This window comes from Colletotrichum fioriniae (genome assembly GCF_027942845.1).
Source record: "Colletotrichum fioriniae strain IMI 355084 chromosome Unknown scaffold_14, whole genome shotgun sequence".
NCBI classification, from domain to species: domain Eukaryota; kingdom Fungi; phylum Ascomycota; class Sordariomycetes; order Glomerellales; family Glomerellaceae; genus Colletotrichum; species Colletotrichum fioriniae.
This window is the reverse complement of record NW_027076850.1, coordinates 1,515,871-1,528,178: the sequence shown is the minus strand read 5'-3', so window position 1 is coordinate 1,528,178 and position 12,308 is coordinate 1,515,871. Positions and strand designations below refer to the sequence as shown.

At 53.3% G+C, this 12,308-nt stretch overlaps 4 protein-coding genes across 4 annotated transcripts; 3 read left to right on the top strand and 1 right to left on the bottom strand.

Moving 5' to 3' along the window:
- Positions 1–596: 596 nt before the first annotated feature.
- N0V96_010523 (uncharacterized protein) lies at positions 597–1,365 on the top strand (the record flags this gene model as incomplete). The annotated part of the gene is made up of 2 exons (XM_065758978.1): positions 597–757; positions 1,218–1,365. The coding sequence occupies 2 exons, from the start codon at positions 597–599 to the stop codon at positions 1,363–1,365; spliced, it is 309 nt and encodes a 102-aa protein (XP_065612501.1).
- Positions 1,366–3,346: 1,981 nt separating this feature from the next.
- SKY1 (serine/threonine protein kinase, CMGC) lies at positions 3,347–5,179 on the top strand (the record flags this gene model as incomplete). The annotated part of the gene is made up of 4 exons (XM_053197960.1): positions 3,347–4,109; positions 4,254–4,320; positions 4,393–4,645; positions 4,739–5,179. 4 exons carry the CDS (start codon positions 3,347–3,349, stop codon positions 5,177–5,179), a joined length of 1,524 nt encoding a protein of 507 aa, XP_053044605.1.
- A 1,171-nt stretch (positions 5,180–6,350) lies between these two features.
- IWS1 (Transcription factor iws1) lies at positions 6,351–7,715 on the bottom strand (the record flags this gene model as incomplete). Its single annotated transcript, XM_053197959.1, has 3 exons — positions 6,351–6,618; positions 6,674–7,152; positions 7,212–7,715. The coding sequence occupies 3 exons, from the start codon at positions 7,713–7,715 to the stop codon at positions 6,351–6,353; spliced, it is 1,251 nt and encodes a 416-aa protein (XP_053044604.1).
- A 516-nt stretch (positions 7,716–8,231) lies between these two features.
- On the top strand, positions 8,232–9,858 carry N0V96_010520 (uncharacterized protein; the record flags this gene model as incomplete). Its single annotated transcript, XM_053197958.2, has 3 exons — positions 8,232–8,340; positions 8,440–9,431; positions 9,484–9,858. 3 exons carry the CDS (start codon positions 8,232–8,234, stop codon positions 9,856–9,858), a joined length of 1,476 nt encoding a protein of 491 aa, XP_053044603.2.
- Between the last annotated feature and the right edge of the window lie 2,450 nt (positions 9,859–12,308).

Here is a 12,308-nt window from a genome sequence, read left to right as displayed (position 1 = left end):
TGTCGTAGACCCGCGTGCTGCTAGTAACTGGACGCACCTTAGATCCAGTTACACACTTCCTCTTTGCTCCTCCGTGGAGCCTGTCGCCACGCTCCTGGTCGCCATCGCACATCGACGCTGCCGCTGCGCCCCTCTCGCAAAATCCCGCTCGTCATTTTTGGTCTTCACTCCCCCGCCTCGACCTCTCCGGCTCGTGTCTCTTGACTTTCTCTCTCACCCCACCAACTACTGCCAACGACCGGCAGCCCGACTTGTCCGACTGTCATCTTTACGCGGGAACTACCTGCACCGACTGTCAAGCTGTCTGATATCATACCAATCGAGGCGCAAGGCCAGCCATTACAGACGGGAATAGCGGATTGGCATTGCGCACAGCTGCTTCAAGTCGCTGCGCTGCAATCGGACACCCAAGCTTAGTCTGCTCATCACAGGACGAAGTATCACCAATCCAAGGCCGTCACAGCGGCGCGCACCGCCGCTCTCGAACTGCCAGTCTGGACTCTCGAGCTCGACTTGTCCCCCCCCAACTTGTCCCCCACACTACCCGACCCGGACGACACCTCGCATTCCAGCTTGCACATTCCACACAGCCCATCATGAACGGCACTCAACAGACCCAGGACGCTGTCGCGCAAGAGCCATTGCAGCCAGCAGCCGCCAATGCCAATGCTGCTGCCAACGCCAATGGTTCGTCGACGGCGGCTAAGAAGCGCAAGAAGGAGAGCCTGAAGCCCATTATTACCACCGAGACACCACCGTAAGTTTGACCAAGAACGTTTCCTTTTCTTTTGCTCTGCTCTGCCCTGCACTCTTCATGCCGCATTGTTGATTTATATCCGGTTCCTTTGATGGCGGGGAAGTTGCAAATTGCTGGCTTTCATTACCTCAATTTTGTTGCCATTTAGCGCCCCAAGCTTCATTTACACAGTACATTATCACCCTTTCATCCTCCTCCACCATCCACACTATTACCCCTCTATCCTGTCATAAAAGCGCCGCGCCCGGTGCCGCACGTTCTTCCCTGCGCTCTATCCGTATGGCGGGGCGAAGTACGGGGGGGCAAGCAACACAGACCAGGCGAGTTTGAGCCTGTCAAGTCCGACAGGCCCTGTCCAAGTCCAATTCAGTCCAGTCCAGTCCAGTCCAGTCCAGATCAGTCCGGTTCGGCCCAGTCCGATTTAGCACACGGCACAGCGAAAGCAGAGGGCAGCGTCCAGTCAGTGTACCCAGCACCGCGCTGCGCAGCTTGTCTCACACCCGGGCATCTGGAAATATGCAGAGCAACGGACCGCCTTCGAAAGATGCTGCGACAGCACTGTCAAAGACGTGGAAGAAGAACACGATGAGACGACAGACAACGAATAGATGCTCAGGGGATCCATCCAGTGGGACCAACGCTGATACCCGACGACATGGTGGCTCTGGATTGGTCGCTACCGTTGCCGTTGCACAGGGAAGCCATTGGCCGAACCCAAGATGGACGTTTGTTTGGCGCGCTGAACGTCAGCCAGAAGAATGGACGGCTCCTCCACACCGCAGATATTACGGGTCGCCAGCTGTCGCCACCACCGCCCGATAGCTCAGCAGCAGCAGTAGCAGCATCATCACCACAACCATAGAAGCGCAGCAAGCACTTGGAAGTTGGCGGTGCATGTTGTTGATGTGCCTCGTACTGCGCTCTGCCTATGCAACGGCGGATACCGGGACACTCTTGATGAGATATGGCCAAGAGCACGCTTCTACTGCGCAAAGCATCAGATTTGGTGGTGGTGGCATGTTGGCATACTAGGTGCGCCGACCGGTGCGGGAACGTTTCTGGCGCCACCACTTTGACGAGCGAGACATGACCGTCACCGTCATCGACCATCGCCAACTGGACTACCTAACTGGACTCAACTGGACTGGACTGTGGCCTGGTTGGCATTGGACAGACAAACTAGATTGTGAATGTCCACTGTTGGAGACTACAGGTCGGCATACCAAGTTGGTATCACGCTCACATGGTGGTGACAGAGGTATCACGAATCTTCAACCCACTCACCCAACACCCAAACTACCAAGTTGTGGCTTGGGGTAGGTGCAGGCGCGGTAAAGGTATCCCAGGGCCCAGGATGCTTGCTTGTTGCTGCCACTGGCAGGTTGTTGCTGTTGCTGACGCGACTACGAATACAACCTGAACCCGACGGGAGGACGATCTGCTCTGGCTTTGAGGTGGGCAGTCCCCGCTGACCCTCACCGTCCACCCTGACCCTGAGGTGACGCTACCCGACCCTGGCCCAAGTGGCCCAGGCCTGGGATTCTTATTGCGTCGCCAGACTACCTTCTGACCCCCCGTTCCTGGCCTGCTGTTCCCGCCCGTTCTCCTCACTCACATCACCGACCCCTCCTCTCCTCTCATTACCTGCTTTTTTCTTGCTACCTTACCGACTGGGGGTGCCCTTTCTGTGCCTTATCCGTCCAGAGTGTCCCGCTTCCAGTGCCTTTTAGTTGGGGATACTGCAGAGAGAGAGAGAGCGCGTGTGTGTGTGTGTGAGAGAGAAAGAGAGAGGAACACAGAACACACAGAAACGAGCAGCAGCGGCAGCGGCACGCACGCATTGTATCCTTTCCTACGTACCTGCCTTACGGATACCTGCCTCTAAAAAAAAAAACCTTCTTTGCTCACTACCTACCTTATCGGTCTTAACCACGCTGGCCTGCTGTTCTTTTTTTTTTTTTGCCTTTTTTTTGCTGGCTGAACACATCCCGCGCCTCACCCGCCGCCTCGCCTCGCCTCGACCGCTTTCCACCTACCATCCTTTCCCTCCCATCCATCTTCCCTTTTCAACCTTTTCTTTATCCACCCTAGTCGACCTTCGACTGGACTTGCCGCTGTCACTTCATTCTACCTTTTCACTTTCCCATGTTGTGAACGGCACCAGTTTCGCACTGGATCTTGTCCTGGCAATCATTTCTGCCAAATTTCCCTTTTTTTCCGCTTGTTGTTTTGATCTTTCCCATCGCTCGGTCCTCAGCTTGACGTTCGATCCTCTTTTTCGATCCATTCCTTTCTTTGCTATAGGACTGTTCGCGCCGGATGCGCAATGTTGCAAACATGAGCTTCCTAAAGACAAGGTTTCTGCTCTTCCTTCACCTCCCGTTGTCGCATTCCGTGGCCCGTCTGGCGGCAGCGAAATCTTTGCCCGCCAACCTGCTAGACTCCACCCCCGCCATTTCAATCACAGACACGACGCCGCTTCTTGCCAATTTGCGCGCCATGACCTGAACCACAGCTACACAAACTTGCACTTGCGACATTGAAGCTAACTCCTTCTCCTCTGATAGAACCCATCAATTGTCCGCTGCTATGCAGAACTCGCCCACTTCGACATCATCCGGCGAAGACCCCGCCGAGAACACAGCCGACGAGGAGGATTCCGAGGATTACTGCAAGGGCGGCTACCACCCCGTCCAGATTGGCGAAAAGTTCAAGGACGGAAAGTATACCATCGTGCGCAAGCTTGGATGGGGTCATTTCTCCACTGTCTGGCTTTCTAGAGACAACAACTCTGGCAAGCACGTCGCCTTGAAGGTTGTTCGCTCTGCGGCGCACTACACCGAGACCGCCATCGACGAAATCAAGCTCCTCAACAAGATTGTCCAGGCCAAGCCAGACCACCCCGGCCGCAAGCATGTAGTCAGCTTGCTCGACTCCTTTGAACACAAAGGTCCCAACGGCACACACGTCTGTATGGTGTTCGAGGTTTTGGGCGAGAACCTGTTGGGTCTCATTAAGAAATGGAACCACCGAGGTATCCCCACGGCTTTGGTCAAGCAGATCACGAAGCAAGTGCTGCTCGGCCTCGACTACCTACACCGCGAATGTGGCATTATTCACACCGATTTGAAGCCCGAGAACGTCCTCATCGAGATTGGCGACGTCGAACAGATTGTCAAGAAGGTCGTTAAGAGCGAACCTGGCGACAAAGAGAACAACAGAAACGGTCGCAGGAGGAGACGCACTCTCATCACAGGCAGCCAGCCGCTGCCGTCTCCTCTGAATGCCAGCTTCAACCACAACAACCTCTTCCCTAGCACCAACTCCAGCCTTAGTCAGGTGCTACACGAAGGTACGCGCCCCCCTCTCAACACCGCCACTTCGCACCCCGCGATTTGCGCCACTCCATTCACAACGGGCCTGCCGACCCACGAAGTCTTCCATTCTCATCATGTTCTGCTTTGCGACCGCGTGCTGACTATTGCTGCGATTTTAGATGGCAAGACATCTAGTAATGCATCCCCCAAGCGCGACGCTGACCAAAAGACGCGTGAAAAGACAGCGTGAGCATTACCCCACATTGCCCAAATAGCGGATGAGGTTCATCTGATACTGACCGCCCTTTCTCATCATAGCGATCTTCTCACGAAGGAAGTTTCCGGCATCTCACTCGACAAGACCAACTCACCATCTTCGGGAGATAAGCGCAAGGCGGATGATGCGCATGCATTCGATGTTATTAGTGTCAAGATTGCGGATTTGGGCAACGCCTGCTGGGTCAACCACCACTTTACCAACGATATCCAGACTCGGCAGTATCGGTCGCCAGAGGTCATTCTGGGCGCGAAATGGGGCGCCAGCACCGATGTTTGGAGTATGGCAGCAATGGTAAGCATACCCTACTTACCCTAATCAGTGCTATTGCCTTCTGGGTCGTAGCAGGTACTCTTGATCGTATCCCGTCTAACGACAAATTTCCAGGTTTTCGAACTCATCACAGGAGATTATCTCTTCGACCCTCAATCCGGAACCAAGTATGGAAAGGACGACGACCACATTGCACAAATTATCGAGCTTTTGGGGCCCTTCCCCAAATCACTTTGCCTGTCCGGCAAGTGGTCCCAAGAGATTTTCAACCGAAAAGGCGAACTGCGAAACATTCACCGCTTGCGCCACTGGGCTCTGACAGACGTCCTCCGTGAGAAATATCATTTCAAAGAGGAGGAGGGAAAGCGCATTGCTGATTTCCTGACGCCCATGCTTGAGCTGGTACCAGAGAAGCGTGCCAATGCCGGAGGTATGGCTGGGCATGTGTGGCTCGATGACACGCCGGGGATGAAGGGTGTCCGAATCAATGGGCTCGAGGTTGGCAGCCGAGGCGAGGGCATCGATGGCTGGGCGACTGAGGTGCGGAAACGGTAGGGAGAGTCAGAAACGATGACCGCTTTGAATGCAGGGGGGGCCACCAAAGATATTAACGTAATTTATTTGAACGGTCGCGGGCTCCCACCCCCCCCTGCATTGCATCATCAGCATTTCTGCGTCTTTGTTCGCCAGCGTTGTTGTACCCTGACTTTGGCCTGATGTTCGCAACCTTTCTATAGCACAACGCGCGAGGTTTTGCTCCTTGCAAGTGCTCAAACACAGAAGCGCTTTGTACGCTGCTATACACTCGAAAACTACAACTTGATGAAAGTACCTGCACATGATAGAGGAAAAGGAGCAGATGGCGAGCGGGAGCGGGGGAGGAAGTACAGAAGGAAGGAATGAAAGGAAATGAACGGAAAGGAAAGGGGACGTCCGCATATGAGGGATGGAGAAAGCCAAAAATCACATGTGGTGAGGCGTAGCCAGAGTTTAACAATTTTTGTCAGACACAATGAATAGAATTAAGGAGAATAGGAAAGGATGGGACAAATGGGAAGCTCTTACCATACAGTCAAACGGAAGGACCTTGTGCGCTCGTGAACCATTGTCAGTTCCTTCCACAAGTAATGTGTGCCTCAAACTAACGCTTGTGATTTGTGAATGCTAATTTGGTAACGGTACCCTGATGGAAAATGGGAGGGAGAGTTTCGTCCAATTGGAGAGAGAAAATGGAGGGAGACGATGCGATGCGATGTAAAGGGCGGGCGTTGCTTTCTTTCATCTTGCTCAATGTTGTGCGCTGGGCTCAAGTACACGAATGAGCTATAGATAGATAAGGTAGGCAGGTTTATCATTTAAATCAGTGTAAGCCGCCGCAGCACCCTTCTCGACCAAAAAAAAATAAAAAATAAACTGCTTTCGTGCAAGGCTTGCATTGTGGTAAAGATATCTAGTTGTGTCTCACAATGCCATTCACGGAAAAAGCCAAGAGTTCTTCACTCGGTTCCTTGAAATGTTTGCATTCTTCTTCTCTTCGGTTCCTAAAAATCCTTTGCTTATCACAGCCCTCGGACCCCGAACGCCAGTTTGATGCTCAAATAATACAAAGTCTTGAGCTCCTCTTTTTCATCAAGCCCAGTGAAAGAAAATCATCGCCCTCTCCCCGGGGGCCCATGTTGGCTGATTTCTAGCCTATCCTGACAGCTTCCCTGACCTCTTTCCTGCCTCACCGCTTCTTGCGGTTCTGGGTCATCTTTCGGAATGCCTCTAGACCACCAGCACCGATGGGACGATGCTCGGGAGCCCGCGAGACATCGTAGGTGCTCTTGGGCGCGATGGTGTAGCTGTCGGGAAGACCTCCGGGACGGGCACGGTTCGATGTAGCGACCGGTGCGAGCATAGCCTCACGCTCCAATTCTCTGGCGGATTGGGATGGGCGCTGCGTGAGTGTGAACTGAGAGCTTCCAGCCTGGCGCTGGGACATTTTGAGAGCTCTGGAGAGACATTGTTAGCATTGTAATCAGAGGGCGATTCGCAATTGTGACGTACTCATAGTCGAACTCGCGTGTCTCGACGTGGCGCTTCTTGTAGTCGTCAGTCCGCTTGAGGATCGGTCGGCTCCAGTCGCCGAGGAGACGCTCGGCCATGCGCTTGATGCTGGGCTCAGGTCTCTTGGATCGGGTGTAAAAATAGACAACCTTTCCGATGCCGCTGCTCAGTAGCGTCTCCTTCTCAATGGGGAGCCTGATAAGCGTGTTGAAGATATCGCGCTGGATGTTATATGCCGGAAGACTGCCGTCGTTCAAAGGTTCGAGGAAGAACTTGACATGCTGAAGGAAGTTGGTATCGGGATCGAGGATGGCGTGCTGGATGTTGTTCCGGTTCAGGAGGCCGGTCACTGATGGCAAGAGCTTCAGCTTGTGAACAGCTGGCTGGCCAGCCTCGCGCGCTGTGTTATCGGCTTCGCAGGCCTTCTCCATGGCGACTTTGAGATCGGCAATCTCCTCATCGATTTCGTCCTCGAGGTCCTGCATTGTCCCCCGTTAGCTAGCACGCCCAAGACCGCAAATCACGCGATGCTACTCACAATTTCGTCCTTCTTCTTCTTGCGCTTGACGGGACCCTTCATGGCCGCGTCCAACGCCCGATCAATCGCTCTCCGTCTGCGCTCCTCGGGGCTGAGATGAGACTCATCATCAATCTCAGGCTCGGCAGGCTTGCTGGGCCGCGGCTTCCTCTCGCCGGCATCGGCTTGGCGTCTCGACTTTCGGGCAGGACCTCTCGAATCGATATCCATATCGCCAGAGACCTCATCATCTCGTGATCTCTTCTCTCGGCGTCCTTCCTTGGGCTTCTTCGCTTTTGCGCCGTCGGCGATCTTGCGCTTTGACGCCTTGAGCGTCTTGGCCACATCTTCGTCAACAGCTACTGGACGATCCTCAATGTTTGCCGTCTCTGGGTCGTAATCCTCGAACTGATCCTCGTCGATTTCTGATAGCAAGTCGTCGTCGGAGGCGTTGGCGGCATCCTCACGGCGCTCCTCATCGCGGTCGGGCGCCGGGGATTCGGGGAGGGATTCGATATCCGACATTGTGATTGATTCGAATGTGCGCACGCTTTGTAGGAATATTCGGAGCGCGACTCTGGAGGTTGGTGAGTGAGGATTGGGTTGGTTTCAATGAAATGGATGGTGTAAAAAGAGCCGCCTTGCCTTGCCGTCGTCGCCCTTCGATTTTCAGATGGCCCAAGCTCAAGTCGTAAAGGAACTGGGTAGGCACGGTAGGATATACCAGCCACAGGGTGCCTTGAAAGTGGGTCATCAACTTTGCTCAGCAGTGGCTAGTGGACCGAATGCAATTGCCTCCTTTCGGTACGTACCTTACCACGTCCCAAAGAGCTAACGTCGAAGCCACCGGGAGGTTCCGTTGCCTGAGGCACGGTTTGTTTACTTTGATTTCTAGAATTGTGGTTTGTTCTTGACAGCAGCTAGAATATTTCGACCCTTGGCCGCCACCCCCGGACCGATCGCGACAAGAGCTAGGCACTTCCCACCCACATCACCACTTCACTTTGTCTTCCCGGATCGTCGCATGCAAAGAAGTTCACAATGGATCGACGAACCTACGAAAGTCCCATGGAATGGGAATACCAGGACCGAGGTCCCCTAGATGCGACCAGCCCATTTTCCCACGTTGCGAGAAGTAGTAATCAGAATAGTGAGCTCACACCCCAGTCACGATATCCAGACCATTGTCATAGGTCATCTGCTGGCCTTTATTTCGAGAATACTTACTGACCTTCCTGTCTTTACTCAGTCTTCAACTCGCCAAACAAATTCGCCACAAGCTCCAAGCCGAACCCATTCTCTAGCCCATCCAAGCCGAACCTCTTTGCGAACACCCCGTCTAAGCCTCTTCCAGCTTTACCACAGACGTCTCTCTTCTCGCCTAGAATACAAAGTAGCAACACCGCGCCGCCTTTCCGAAACCCTGCCTTCACTACCCCGCGCAAACCTTTCGATGAGAGCGCTTTTTCGGAAGCTTCAGGCGCAGAGACTAGCCCCGCCTTGACGGAAAATTCGGAATTCCCAGACGACACACCCGACGTCGATAGATTCGGCGACATGAACATGGGCACAATTACTCCGTCCAAGGTCAACAAGAATCTTCGCTACGGCAAAGCTGGCCTCCAGTCACTGAAGCGCCATGTCCCCGGCAAGGGCGAGATCCCCCGAAGTGGACGAGACTACCCCGCTATAAGGAAGCGGAAGCGACACAACATGGACAGGGACGTGGGCAGCGTCCGGTTCCACGGGTCACAGGACTGGGATGAGTCGGAGGAAGACTCGGACGACAGTGGATCTCGCTCGGCAGGTGCGCGTGGTGGCAAGGGCAGCAGAAAGACGAAGAAGAATCGCAGCTGGATCAGCAATCTCTTCCACACATTGGAGGAACACCCAAATGCGCCCGAGAATCTCTACCGCTGGATTCAACTTCTGATCAACTGCGCCATTGTATCGGGCTTTGTGTTCGTTTGTTGGACCATGTTCGATTCTGTGCGGTCGGATATTCGAAACGCCAACGATGCAGCTCGGTTGGACATTGAGAACAGGATCACCCAATGCCGGACGGAGTATACTCTGAATGAGTGCATCAAAAAGGACCGGCCTGCTCTGAAGGCCATGTGCGATGAGTGGGCTGAGTGTATGATTCAGGACTCGTCAGCCATCATGAGAGTTCGGGTCACGGTTAAGCAAATCGCCGAAATCCTCAATGAGTTTGCTGGTGCCATGCAGATGAAAGCCTGGGTAAGCAGCATCTCTTATCTTTATCTAATGATAGTCCAGCTAACAATTGCAGCTCTTCTTCTTTGGCGTCGTTTTCCTCAGCATCATTGCCAACAACCTTGCTCTGGGTCGCATGGCGAATAATGCCGGCCCATCCCGCCCTACGCCATCACATCGCGCTTCGTCTGGCATGGCTCCCGAGCCATCAGTGATACCGGAACCCTCTCAGGCGTACATGTGGGTCCCCGTTCAGACGCCATCGCACCGCCGACACCTGCAGTATGACAACGACGACACCGATACCGACGGTGCATCGCCGCCAAAGATGAAGGCGATCATGCCGCCTCAAACCCCTTCAGGACGCCGTAGCCCAAGCAAGGGTGATCGCGACCGCCTGCGAAGTCCCACGAAATACGGACGAGCTCTGAGCCCCGTCAAGGGTTACTGAGGAAGCACAAGTAGGCTTACAAGGAGACTCTCAAAGAAATTTACTATCCTACAGAGGAGTGAGAGCGAACAGCGGAATAGGGGTACTCAATGCATGGGATTGGAGTTGCAAGGTTTAATTGTATAAAATACATATTCAGGAACAAGGTTTTGGGGGCCAGATGCGGCGTCATCTGGAGGCTCGGGACGAGATGGGGTGGGCTTCGGCTTCTGCTTCCACTGGCGATCAGGATACGTTGCTATGCAAACACACAGAGACTTGCGGGATTCTCATCCTTGCGACTACTCACAATGCTGAAAAGTTCATTTGTCAATGTCTTTGAATGTACGACCGCAGAGGCCGCATTTACTACACCAAAGCCAAGCTTACGATTCGGTGGAGTGAGTACCTTAGGTAAGAAATCCGTATGTGAAGCACCTCGGGACTTACTCTTATCGATGATCGGGCTAGGCCCAGTTCGATTTTATGACGTCAAAGAAACGGCCTTTGGCGGAGAATTCGGCCCTGTCACAATTTGTCCCCACCTCCAATAGATGGAACCATTCGAATTGGTGATCCCTGAATCGCGGCATCACATTCTTTTTCAGTGCTGGAGCGGAGGAAACTCGAAGAGCTCCTGAGGCTGAACTGCTGGAACCTCACATGACTCTGCAAGGCACCTAACTGTGGCAGATGTCAACACGACTTTAAGTGTCCTGTAGTAATTGTGTTATGTATCACATCCTTAGACAGAGCGCATCCAGCTCCCGCGACGGAGTTTATTCCGTCTCCCTAGAGCCGTGATCCATCCTGGCGGCTTGCTCGGGAGGATGTGCTACCCCCAAGAGCTGCCCTGTTTTCGGCAAAGACACTCGCTTCCAACTAAGGCAGGGTAGAATCTGTCTCGGAGAAGAGGGGTCGGGGAACAAACACCTTGGAATGTTAGCCGACGATAGAGCGCGTGGGTGTGCGAACGAGCTAAGCGTTGGGCGCACAAGCCACGATGTCGCGAGCTTTCGCGCACGGCATAGGTGGGATGCTTAGTGTGGCTTGATTCTTTCTTCCGAAAGTGTAGTGCATTTCCGTCTCTTCGAAACGCCTCAGCATGGCGCATGTTCGTGCTGGGAGTTGGATCTCGTTCAACCGTTCAGCCCATGTGTGCCCTGGTCCCGGGATTACAAGGCAAGGAGCCCCCATGCTATCCCGTGCTCATTGTTTTCTCTTTTCACGCGTGGATATATGTCTACCTAGATGAGGCCCCGGAGCAAAAGTTTACAAGACCAACGCCCTTGTTGTTTGTGCCTATTGGCGCGGGGGCAGCAAAAACCTAATTCTTTTCACACTTCAGACTACCTACTCCAGTCGGAAGAAGTCCATCCATCCACATCCAGCCTCGGGATGCCTAGGTAATCACGATGAGAGATATGCCAGGACACCGTCGTATCAGAGCTCCAACTTGACGACCACCTCAGGTACCTCTGCTCTAGCGGGCAAGGAAAACCCCTGACGCAGTGAGGGTCGCCGACCAGGGTCTTTGCCAGAACGCGTTATGCTCGATGCCCCATAATCGCAGTTCAGCATCACCAGAGTGGACTACAGCGGAGGAAAAGTTCCAGCCCGGTCTGAGATCGTGATATCTGTCTCGAAGAACCCGTCGAGGAAACTCTCGTGCTTCAGAGCCTGGAGTTATCTGTGACTCAAGGTACCCGAAGCATTACAACTTTACCTGACAATAGGTCCCCAAGCAATGAGACGATCTCTAGGTTGGGGGCCATTGCCCGGTTTCCAGAATTGTCGACTGCCGGCTCAGAAGCAGCCAAATCAGGATGACCCACGGCTCTCTCTCCTGGTAGCGGCAGCAGGCTAAGGTGCTACGATCTATTGGATCATCGAATCGCCAGTTAGGGTAAGGTACGCATAGAAAACGGAGGAGATATACGGGCACCTTATCCATAATACGGTATTTACCATGGACTGAGAACCTGCGAAAAATACGCATTGCTAGCGCTCGGACTCGTCGACGGGCAGATTTCTGACTGATGGGATTGGGAAGCTACATGGAGAAAGTGGAGATAGTTACCGCTAACGAGTGACGTAGTGCCGCTTATCTGAAAAGAACCATCGCAACTCGCTTGGCTTTCTTGCTCTTGAGATGAAATGTTCTCGGGCAGTGAGTGAAGGGTACCGTGGTCTCAATGTGACTGACGACTTATTATACAGAACATTAATCAAAAAAGAAAATGCCAAATCGTGGATGCTTACTTATCCAAGGCGGTAAGGTAAATTGGCTGCATGAAGCTCAATCTGCACCCTTACCAATCGAAGCTGCGCACATCTTACTTGCTTACCTCAAGGCTCAATGCGTGTGCCTTGCTTGCCTTTGTCGTCGCTAGCCAGTCATTTCCACGAGTACAGAAAGAAAGACAGGTACTTGATTCAGCTGAAAAGAAGTCAGTCTCAACTTCTTTCAG